This window comes from Parasteatoda tepidariorum, chromosome 4 (genome assembly GCF_043381705.1).
Source record: "Parasteatoda tepidariorum isolate YZ-2023 chromosome 4, CAS_Ptep_4.0, whole genome shotgun sequence".
NCBI classification, from domain to species: Eukaryota; Metazoa; Arthropoda; class Arachnida; order Araneae; family Theridiidae; genus Parasteatoda; species Parasteatoda tepidariorum.
In genome coordinates this window covers 5,838,221-5,850,577 of record NC_092207.1, presented here as the reverse complement: position 1 = coordinate 5,850,577, position 12,357 = coordinate 5,838,221, and the positions used below count along the sequence as shown (strand labels likewise).

The window sequence follows — 12,357 nt, the reverse complement described above, 5'->3', positions numbered from 1 at the left end:
AAATCAACACATTGAATTTTAAACTTGCGTGAATACGAATCGCTACATAGGTTTTTAAAAAGACGTAAATACGAATCACAATATCGGATTTTTAAATCTCGTAAATAAATCGCAACACGCAAATATGAAAAGATATGTTTGATATTAAAATCGTGTGAATAAGAATCGAGATATTAGCAGATTCCAGGCTTGGGACCTCTGAAAGGCTTGTCAGAAGCAGCGTCGTTTGAACTACGAAAATCGGATCCATCTGGAGGGCGGGTAAAAAATTCGGAAAATCTTATCTGCTGCGTGTAAAGGGGAGAAAATAGGTAAAATAAGTAAAAATGAGAAAGGATTGGTAGCTATGTAGTTTGAATTTTCTGTTCCTTTTTGAAAATCGGTGAATTTTCTGAAAAAGCAGAATACTAATTTAAAAAAATGAAATTTTTAGAAAATCTGAATTTTTGATAAAAAAAAAGCTGAAATTTAAGAAATAAAAGTGAAAAAAGCGGAAATCCGCTAAAAAACGGAAAAATCTCATCCCTGAAGGACAGAATTTAAAAACAGAAGCTAATATCCTAATCCCTTCTTCCACCTCCACCACAATCTTTCCTAAATTGCACAGTCCCATAGCGGTCAAAGGTTTCTACATTCGTTCAGCAACCGTGGGAGAATTTATGTGGCATTCTAGTTTAACAGAATGAAGCAAATTTTGATGCATGCAAAGTATCGCTAAGTTGATAATATTTCAAATGTTTGGGAGATACATTTCCGCCTAAAAAAAGTGGGTATAATGGATGAAATAATTTAAATTAAGAAAATTAATAAATATTTTAAATTAATGAAATTAAAAAAAATATCAAAGAAAAAATTTCCAGCTTTTCTTTAAAATTCCCTGATTTTTCCAGGTTTTTATCTAAATTTCCCTGATTTTACCAGGTTTTTTCAAGTAGAAAAAAATTCCCTGATGATTCCGTGTTTTCAAGGTTTTCCAGGTGGGTGGCCACCGTGCTGCACTTTCAAAACAAACGTTTTTTCCATTGACAACAAATTCAATGGATAGCAAAAGTCTTAATAGCAAAAGTCTTACACAACTATTTCTTTTGATGTTACTGCTGAATGATCATGAAAACTCTTGAAACCTCAATGAATGAAGAGATAGTGACAGGACCCTCTTTTATTCTCGGTGGTCCTAGGCGTTATCTGTGGTCAAAAATAGAGTGAAATTATGATAATTTTTTATCATTCACAGCTACAAGTGTATATTGCATGCTTGCAGGGAAATCCAAGTCTTCTGTATGCATTTATTTACATTTGTCTTATTTCAAAGCGAATGAATTAATCATTCATATATTCAAATTCGTCTGCATTCACTCTTTTTGTTGTTGTTAAACACCAAAAAGGCCAGAGTGTGATTGTTCTTGTTTTCCAGTGGTGACATCTATAGCCAATAATTTGACTTCTGCTACACCCATTTATAGGGCAGACCTATTTATACATCCATTCATTCATCCGCAGATCGTAATTTTGATCTAGACCAAAGAACAATCAATTTCCAATTCAGCACCCCAGAGGGACCTATGGGAACATGAAGGACTTTGTGACTCAACAGATTAATTGTGCACCAGTTACTAGAGGGGAGCTTTTGGTCGGCTGGATTTAAACTCCCGTTCTCACAAATGGGAGTCCAGTGCCCCGCCAACCAGCCTATTTGGGTCTTTTACTCTTTTTGTGAAATGCTGTAATAGATGGCTTAGCACAATGCATTATCACACGTTCTCTAATGCGTATTAAAAGATATAATTTTAAAATTGTTAACTTTTTGTGCTAAAAATTTTCGAATGTAGTATATTCATAATGAAAATACCTCTTACGACCTGTATCTAGTTGTAACAACTCATTTGTATAACAACATCCACAAAAAGGAGTAAAAATATTTGCACTAACCTTTGCAATTTGTAAAAGTACAATGGAATGTTTCACAGCTTCCAATACAGCCTAGAAACATAAAAAAATATTTAATTAATTATGCATAAGTATAACGAAATATTCTCTTAATAAAAATCCCACAGCATATTTTATTTACATTTCAAAGACAAAACTATTACATAAAAAAAAAATTTAAATGATAATAGAAAAATTTAAAAACTGAGACAGTACTTTAAACTTTAAAATGAAAAATCAAAGCTAGCCGAATAATAAGGTTTAAAAAGATTTTAAAAAAAATTTCAATTTTATCATTTATCACACTTTTCTTGAGAAGTTCAATTAACTTAATCAGATTAAATATATAAAAGTTAGTACATTTTATTTATTTATTAACTACAAAACTTTATATTATAAATATTGTAGTTGAACAAGAAAAATAAAAAAAAATTTGGAGAAATGTAAATTTTTTACTGATTTTACAATAACAAACTTATTTGTATGATTGCACAATATTATGCCCACAAAAAAAAAGTATGTGATTAAAGTTAACATAAATATTTAAAAAATTAAATTGAAAAAACACTTGAGAGCTTGAGATTAGGATGAAATATCATTTAAAAGAAAATTTTTACAATCTCTGTAAAGATTGAGGAAAAAATACTTATGAAAATACTGTTTAAAACTTATTGTCCTTATTAACTAAGAGTAATAAGCTTTCTTCTTTTCCACTTTCTCTTGAAAGGATTAATAAATCATTTTGTAATATCATGTAAAAACATGGAACTAATAACTAATACAGCTCATATTAATATCATAAACTTTACTATTTGATATCGTAAATTGTATGGAAATCGTAAACTGTAAGAAAGCAAGACAGTTACTTCTTCTCCTACTATTAATAAAAATTCGTATCACATAAACATTGTCATTATTTCTTTTAATTTTCTGATAAACATAAAAATTATTATTCAATATATAATGCCAAATAAAAAAAAATTCTTATATTTCTTTCCCAAGTTTTAGAAAAACTTTCTGATCGTTAAACTATAAAAGGGATGTAGCTAAAATTTAATAACAGAAAATATATTAAAAATGCATGAAATATCTGCAAACATATGAAGTACATAGTGTGCGAAAATAATAAGCTCAAACTTACATTTGCATTATCTCTAACTGAGACAAGTTGATTACGGTCTTCATCAGATGCACAAGTATTAATTGTATTGTCTAAATCCTTAAAAAAAAATATTTATAAAAATAATCACTTTTTAAGCAATTACTATAACAAATATTTTTTTTAAATGAACCAAACTAAAAAAATTATTAAAGAGTACTAAAGTTCATGAATTGTACATTAATTTTTAATTGTTAATAGAGGCTCAGGATAGAAGAGTTATTCTAATTTCAGCCTCTCTTTTAATTACCCAATCAAACTGATAATAAACAGTTGACCTGTAACAGTCTATGGCTTAATCAAACAGTAATAAAAATGAAAATTCAATTTTTGTATCATCCTCTAAAGACTATTTTGTATAATCATAATGCTACAGGATTTCCACAACTGCACTTTATTATCTCTGTAATAAAAAAAAATATGTTAACCAGCATTTTTTTAATACTTGTGTGGAAGATGGTTTGATGATGCGAAGAAGGCACTCCAGTTAAACAAATGCAACAATATTTTTTAACTATTTAACTGTCATGCCTAAAATAATCTTGGACACAGCACTGGTGTTCCAAATTGTCACGCCGGAGTATTACTCAGGGTAATTTCTTTTGGTGCATTGTATTATTATACCCGAATACACATCGGGAAAAGTTTATTTCTGCTTCATCTCTTGTCAAATCGGAATCTATCACAGGAATCATCAATTTAGATGCAATTTAGAATAATAGATGGCAGCACTTTACTGAATGTTTCAATGGATAAGGGTTTATGTCCAAAGTGCAAGGCATTTTTTTGCAGCAAAACGGCATCCAGTTCTTGAAACGTTATTTAGATGATTCATTTTTTTAGAAAATAATTAAATTAATTTATTTTTAGAAAATAATGCTCCACTACAAGCGAACTTTACCACTGCCACATTGAATAACAACCGCCTCAAGCAAATATGCATTAAAATTTTCATGCATGTAATTCAAAATATAAATTTTTATGAAAAAAAACTAATTTTTAACTAAGTATATTTTATTTTGTACTAAACATTTGATTTTTGCAAGAAAAAAAAATTACAATTTATGTACTAAAAACATAAAAATAATTTGACAGTTAAAAGGTTTAAACAATAACGAAAATATATTTAAAAAAATGACATAGAGAATAGCATCTCCTATCCATGAGCGTGAGAGTAAGCCTGACTCTCACAAGGTTCCCACTCTATTTGCAGAAAAAAATTCCCTGACTTTTCCAGGCATACCAGGTAAATTTCAATGAAAATTTTCATTAAAAAACTTTGATTCTTTTATTTATTATGTGAAATATTAGATTTTCTATGTAATAAGAATATTAAATGAGGATGGAAACATTTCAGTTTGACTAAAATGTGAATTTTTTTCAACAAATAATTGTAATAGATGTAAGAATTATATAACTCGAATCTCAATAACAGATTACTGTTACTGACAATATTAAGACTGGTCATTTTCCAGGTATGATATAGGAATATTCTAGGTTTTTGCAAAAAAAAATTGCAACTTTCCCTGATTTTTGGAGTTAAACAAAATTCCCTGACAATTCCAGGTTTTCCTTGTTCTCCCTGACCCATGGGAACCTTGCTCTCATTGGTTTATGAAAAGTGTGTGAGGAGAAAAGAGATACTCTATTGGCCAATTAAGCCATACATGTTTCTTAATAAATATTAATCCCCTCTGCAGAGGATCAAAATTGTGATGGCATGTCTTCGGATCATCCTCAGGGGTATTTCGCAGACCGTCGCCAATAGCCCATTGTGCAGCTCTAGTGAGACATAAATAAACTACAACAACAACCTAATAAATATTAGAGTGGATATAATACCAATACTACAGATGAATTCCAAAGTGATATAAATATTAGAATACAAAGATATTAAAAAAAAAAAAAGAAACCCAAAAAAAAAAATATTCTATTTCAATTTCTATGCCAATATTCATTTATTTAGAAAAATAATCTTTTAACAAAAGGAGTTAAAAAAAGTTTAATTTTTGAAGAAATGTTCATATCTTCATGAATATAAGCATAAGTTATAATAAATTTACAAATAGATTTTAATGCAGGAGATCACAAATAAGTCACACACAAAAAATCATTCAACAATATTTAGCTTGTCGTGTTTTGTAGGTAGCATAAACTGTTCAATTTAAAATCCTGACAGAGTAAAATTTTTGATAGAAAGCTATAATGGCTGTGGCTAATTTTTTTCTGTTTCGTTATTACAAAAAAAAAAATTAGACCTACTAACTACTACTAAAAAATATACAAGTAGCTCAGGTAATACAAGTATATGAAGTTCTTAGAAGAAATTTTCCTTCAATTTTTTTCTTCCTCTGAATTTAGCTTTTATTTTCAATTTAAAACTTTTTCATGAGTAATTTTTTGTAAAATTTTTATTTTGCTTTTTAAGAAAATTTCATTATTCATTTTAACAGTGTTAAAATGTATCAGTGCCCTTTCCTGTGAGGAAATGCTTTTTTTATTCTTTGCGAGAACTCTGTAGATCATACTTTGAGTAGGACTTATTTCATATTGGGATATTTTGTGAATGATACTAAGAATCATTGCGTTACGTCAGGGGGTTACCAAATTATGGCCCAATAGCATCACCAATCTGGATTGCAGCAACAGGTCTATATTTAAAAATTTACAACATGAATTTTACATTATAACAATGTGTGAAGCTCATTAACTGAAACACATAATGAAAATAAGAATTTTAATTATAATTGACAGAAAATTTTTACTTATTTTATATGTTCAACTAGCAGAAGAATAAGTTAACACTTTCCTAAAGTTACAACAAAAATGTTAATAATCAAAATGCTTTACCAAAGATGAAGTAAGAAGATCAAAAGGTCACGTAAAATGCTTAAAATATTATGAAAACTGAACAATTTTCTGAAATTTTTTAAGATGGAACAGAAATAACCTTACTTCTAGGAACATGCAGACAAAATATTTTAAATGCTGCATTTCCTAATAAGCTAAATCTCTAATAGTTTCCTATGTATTTATGCATACTTTTGAGTTTCAGAATTAAATTTGAAATTTTTATTATAAGTAGCATTAAAAATAAAAAATTAAAAAAAACATAAACATCAGCTAACACAATCATCAACGAAAATTTGATTTAATTTACACTTGAGTAATTTGTTTATTCTCAAGAAAAGAATTGAACCTAATAAATCCTCCTTTATAGTTGATGCTGAATTATTATAAATGTATTTTAATGCCGAAAATAGTCCTTCTACTGAAATTTAGCAAACGGGCTATGCCACTTAGTTCAAGTCAAGTAGTGTTATGTTTTTGTGAGAAAGTTTTGATTTCCAATATAAAAAAATAAAAAAAATATTTAATAAAAGTAATGAATAATGATATAATTAAAATACTAATTAATGATATTTTCCTTAAATAGTATTTTAATTATAAAAATGAATTTTAGATAATACAATGATAAATATGTCATAACTATCAGACATTAGAATGAAAATAAATACTGCATTACCCAATTTAAAACAAATTTTTAAAAAACATATCTACATATTGTCAGCCAGACAAACAATAATCTGCATTTGTAAAATTATCCAGAAATTAAAATCATAAAAATCTTTTATTATTCAGTCTGAAAAATTTAAAAGACAGAAAAAAAGGTCCCACCTCTAATAGTGGCTCTTAAGACCCCAAATTTACAAAAAGAAGCAAAAAGGTAGAAGAGAGATTTAAAAAAAAAATTCTAATAAAATAATACTAACCGTCACTTGATCAATCAGCATCTGTAGATAAGCATCAGCTTCAGTTAACTTTTTATCAAAATCTTGTAGTGAGCTTGATACGCCATCCCATTTCTAAAATTATTTTTCATACACTGTAGAACTTATTGTATAAAGTTTATTAAATGAAAATCATTATTAATTAGCTAATTTACTTCTTATAAAAAAACTCTCACCAGAAATTACAATAAATAATCTTTGTACAAAATAAGAAATGATGAATGAACAATACTAACTGTTTGATAGCTGTAGCTCTGAGTATGTCTCAAAATTGTATCTTCCAAAGCATGTATCCATTTATCTCGTTCTTCAGTATCTCTAGCTATATGTAGGAGGGGAAAAAATACATGACAAATTTTATTAACAATGATAGATGAAATAGAAGTAAAGTAGATTACAAATATTTTAAGAAATTTTACTTTAAATAATAATGAACTGACTGAAGTAGCAGTTTTAGTTCATAGTGGTTAGTGGGGTGTAGTTTCTTTGTAGAATTAAAGTATTGTGGCCATTTTAGATTCTTCTTAATTTAGATATGATGTTGGGATATTTATTCCAGAAAAATGAAAAAAATTGTTTAGGAAAAATTAATTAATTATGTTAAACTTAAATTGAACATGGCTACATTCCAAAATTATAAAAATAAAGAAAAGAAGTTCCTTAAAGGGGTCAAGAAAATCATTCTCTTAACATCAAGAATTTCTTTCAAGATAGATATTCAACAGTTGGGACTGCAATGCCGAAGCCACCTGTCCAATCGCCAATAGTTGGAAATTTAAAAGTAAATGAATTGTTACCAACGGACAGTTAGGAGCATGGGAAGAGATCCATGGTTGGTGATTTATCAAAATATAACATAGCTAAAAATAAAGATAACCCCCCCCCACATNCCCCCCCATCAATATTAAAATTGAAAATAACTAAGTGAAAGCTGATCGCCAAAAAAAACTGAGAATATGTATAACGATATATCTGAAACATTTTTTGTGGTAAGAGAAATGAAGAGTTAAAAATAGTTATAAATAGATTTTTATTTTCGATTTAGTCCTGACAATGAATGAGTCTTACATTTTTGAAATAAAAAGTTAACCGTTACTTTGATTGTTAAGAAAAGAATTTTATTTTTGCTTTTCATAAAATGTAATAAAAATTAAATAATTGGTTTAATTTAATTAAAAGCTGATTACGAATGATCAAAAGAAATAAATTTAAGAAATTTTAAAAGCTAGGAAATATGTAATGCCTACTGTGGCTTCACACTGACCTTGAAAATGAAAGGTTTTATCATCAACTGTTATTGTAAATGTACTATCATCTTCATCATCAATTCCAATGATTGCACTCTAGAAGAAATATTTTACTTTAATAAGAACAATGCACCAATTAAATATTAAAGAAAAAAATAAAGTAATATCAGGTAAACTTCCTAAAATTATTTTTCATTTAATTAAATACTAGCCCACTGAATGCTAGCTTTAATTAATAAAAAAAAAAGTTTTTCTTACCTTTGAAATTTGTTTTATTGTGTGGTATTCAATATTTTTCATTCTTAATTTCGTTTGACTTTTAGAATATGTTTCATGCCTATTTGTTATATTTGTTTATACCATTTTAATAAACAGTTTCTCCACTTCCATAAAATAGTGATTTATCACAAGAAAAAGCTTTAAAAAATTACCTTTAATTTACTTTTTTTATGTGTTTTCTGAAGTAAACTTACTTCTTATCTCTTGATATTTATACAACCAGATAAAGAATTTTCCTTTTTTAACATTCTGATAGAGGAACAGATAAATTTTTTTTCTATTTTTGAGGGGGGAAAACTTATCTAAGGTAATTACCTCAAAAGTAATGTCACTGATTTTACTTTGAAGAAGATACACATTCTAACCTGTGATTGCTGAATAAATAAATTAGCACATATTTTTTTAAATCTTTATGGTTAGATAGTTTTGCTCTGAAATAAAACAATTTTTCCACAATGTGTGGTTTGTTTTTAATACTAAATACTTCTTATACACATAAGATTATTTCTGCACAACTAAGTATAAATATACTAAATAATACAGTATCATTTTTATACAACAAAGCAAAAATTCATGAAAAATTTAAAAGGGGAAAGATAAAATATTTAATATCTAATAAATTTTTTTCATCAGCATATAAAAAAATGTAAGGATGTCATTCTCACATTTTGAAAAAACAATCACATACACCTCCCTTTTGCAAGTAATCATCATAAAGCCAGGGTTAAAATTTTAAAAATTTGGAAATTCGTGAGAAGAGAATTCAAGACAAAATCAAGTAAATCGGTACTCTTTAAAAAAGGATTACTAAAATGTGTCTTGTGAGTTTTGCCTGTTGTAACAAATATTGCATTAAAAAATATCAGATTTTAAAAACAGTGTAGAAATCAGTAGGAATAACTGCCAAAAGATCCTAGATTGTTTTGTTTTTTTTTTCAGGTTGTTTTTTGCTTTAATATTATGTCTACATCACTGCAGTGCTAACTTTCCCTATTAAATTTAATCAATTAAAAAATTGCACCACAGTAAATTATCTTTATAAAGAGTTGTGCCCATGACAAATTGTCAATTCGTCAGATTGTGCCTACAAGAAATTGTCTCTGCGATAAGTTACTCCTCGAGTTGTCGTCATTGTGAGTTGTGCGCAATGAATAGACGCAGAACCTTGCATATTTAACACATAATCTGTTATCTGCAGAATTGATTGATTGAATGTAGGGTTTAGTGGCACAAGGTCCAAATGAGGACATGCTGTGCCAAACAATGCGGTGAAACTGTAATCTGCAGAAAATTATGGTACTAAAATAGCACACCCTGAATAAATAAACGAAAAAGAGCATAGTACAAATATTTTAAGTTTAAATTCCAATCATTCTCAATTTCACTAAGCTTATCAAATGAGAAATGTAAAAATTAATAGAATTTAACGTACCTTTAAACGCACACAGCCTCTCCGAGCTCCTCGAACCATTTTTTCTTTAGACTAAAATGATATAAACACATTTATTTATTTGATATCCCTCTATTAATCAATCTAAAATTAATAAAAATATTTGAAATAAAATTAATATTTTTTTAATTATTTAATATATTAAGTTCTTAAGTGTTATAATTAATGGTTTTTCTAACCATTCTTTCTTAATTTTTTTTTTTTTAAATTTCTCAATACACATAGTTAAATTTTTTTTCTTTTAAAATTGTATCATCATCTTCAACTTTATAAATATACAGTTTTTTTTTTATTTTTTCAAAAGTTACAACAAAGTTTGTGTTTTTATTTGTAATAATAATTGTAAATTCTTATCATTTGCACATAACTTTAATTTTTAGCTCTAAGTACTATATAAATTAGCTAAATTAACTTAACATATAAAAACTAATATGCATTCAATGTGTTTCGAGAGAAAAAGCATAAGTTTACATTTTTATGTAACAATCTGTCCTTAAAAGATAAAAATAATAGCAATACATTAAGTTTCCAAAATTAGATTAAGATAAAGAATCTATTAGATTAAGATTCTAAATCTTTCCCCAAAATTAATTGTATTGCAACAGAAAAATATGTAATATATAGATACCAAACATTTAACTTTCCTGTTAAAATTTAAATGTTTGAACCATGTAACTTTCCTGTTCCTGAAATCTCATTCAAGGCTCAGGACTGAAAACTTAAAATATTTCAGAAAATATGAATTATTAATTCAGAAAAAAAATTTTAAAAATTTTATTAATGCTATAAGAGCATTTTTTTATTTTGGTAACTAACATGCCCTTTTAAGGGATATTTCTGTATCGTGATCTGCCAAAGCCAACTACAATCGCCAAGGCACTAAATTGATTTTAAATACGAAAAATTAGAAAGAAAAAAATAAAAGAAACATGTAGAGGTTAAGGGTGGCTATGAGTAGCTATATCTTTTGAGTTGGTCCCTTTCTGTGCTTTTTTTTTTTTTTTTTTAAAGTTTCTAGCAGACCACTGCCAGGAAGTTGCTAAGACTTGGTGATTATTCTGCCACAGATTACAATACACAAATCTTTTTTACTAGAATTCTTTTATTAATTTTAGATTTAGTTAAGATTTCCGATTGTAGTTTTAATTCAAAAGAAACAATATTCAAATGTTTGTCATATAAAAACTAATACATCACTGTATAACAGATGATATATCAATAAATAAAATTTCATACACTGTGACTTTTATACCCATTCTGGAAAAGAGTGGCATTTATTTTAAATCTTTTAAAGGAGATGGATATTTAGAAAGAAAAAGATTTTAAAAAATCATAAAATACAGGGAAGTATTTTTAAATATACTTTACTGTAACATTACAAAAAAAAAGGCATTGATTGAAACTAAATACGTATTTCAAAGGGAACATATTAATGGAAATTGTAATAATTACTTATTATATTATTAATTAATAGGTACAAATAATACTTGAAGAATTATACTTGATAATTTTAGATTTCACCCTTTTTCCCATGGTAAAAAACAATAAACGAAAAAATTTTATCTCATTAAACTAACTCATCACGTATCTCATTAAACTAACAAATATAAACGCACTGTATAGTAAGATAATAATCCTGCATTGTCGTCAAGCACAAACCATCTATACTGCCATCCTTTCATCACATTTGTCCATTTACTAAGAGGACCTTCCATTATCGCCATTAATGTGTTTATGAGAAACTAAACTAATGAAGTGCTCAAAATATAAATTTATGAAATAAAAAAAATTAATTGTTAAAGCAAAAAATAAGCAAAACGACGATTTTTTAATGATATTCTTCAGGAAACACCCTCTAACGTCAATTTCAGTCTGATAACTTTGTTTTCAGTTTCGTGTTGTAATTTAGAATCAGAGAATTTTATAAGACCGTTGTGGTGTGCTTATTTCTTGAACAAATATTCACCATACAGTGGTTCAACAAAAAAAAAGAAAAAACTTTTCAACTGTTGGCAACAAAAAATCAACTGTTCGAGTTACTTAGGTTTGGCTCTTTTTGCGTGATTGGCCTGTGTCTCTATACAGCCAATATAAATAAAACTGAAGTCCCGCAGTGGACTAATCGTTAAGACACGGTTCCCAGCAGATCACCAAAGTCAAGCATCACGGGCTGCGGTCAGTGTGCGGTTGGGTGACCACTTGGATCAGTCTGTGTAGGTGCCGAGGGTGTGCGGTATTGGTCCTCGTTAAACTGTTGTACCGTAAAGTGCTAGACTTCACGTGCAGGTCATCGGGCAACCGAAGCGGGTGTGCCATCCCCTCTGCAAAGGATCAAAATTGTGATGGCATGTCTTTGGATCATCCAATAGGATCATCAATCAACTTTAATTTAATTATCGGCACATTTGTAGTGATGTACTGATTCATTTTACTGAATGAATTCTTACAGCATAATGAATTGTTTCATGAACAGATTTTTTTTTTTTTTTTTTTTTTTACCAAAAA

The 12,357-nt window shown here is 27.9% G+C and overlaps 1 protein-coding gene across 1 annotated transcript in view; it reads right to left on the bottom strand.

Annotated features, from left to right (window-relative positions):
* The window catches only part of LOC107447177 (oxysterol-binding protein-related protein 9), a 41,399-nt gene extending 29,595 nt beyond the window's left edge, over positions 1 to 11,804 (bottom strand). The window contains exons 1-7 of the mRNA XM_071179378.1: positions 11,469 to 11,804; positions 9,835 to 9,885; positions 8,141 to 8,219; positions 7,113 to 7,198; positions 6,859 to 6,951; positions 3,068 to 3,145; positions 1,930 to 1,980 (exon numbers count right to left, since the gene is read on the bottom strand). Coding sequence (XP_071035479.1) covers positions 1,930 to 1,980; positions 3,068 to 3,145; positions 6,859 to 6,951; positions 7,113 to 7,198; positions 8,141 to 8,219; positions 9,835 to 9,885; positions 11,469 to 11,576 — 546 coding nt within the window. The 5' untranslated portion in view covers positions 11,577 to 11,804. The remainder of the gene's footprint in view (positions 1 to 1,929; positions 1,981 to 3,067; positions 3,146 to 6,858; positions 6,952 to 7,112; positions 7,199 to 8,140; positions 8,220 to 9,834; positions 9,886 to 11,468) is intronic.
* Between the last annotated feature and the right edge of the window lie 553 nt (positions 11,805 to 12,357).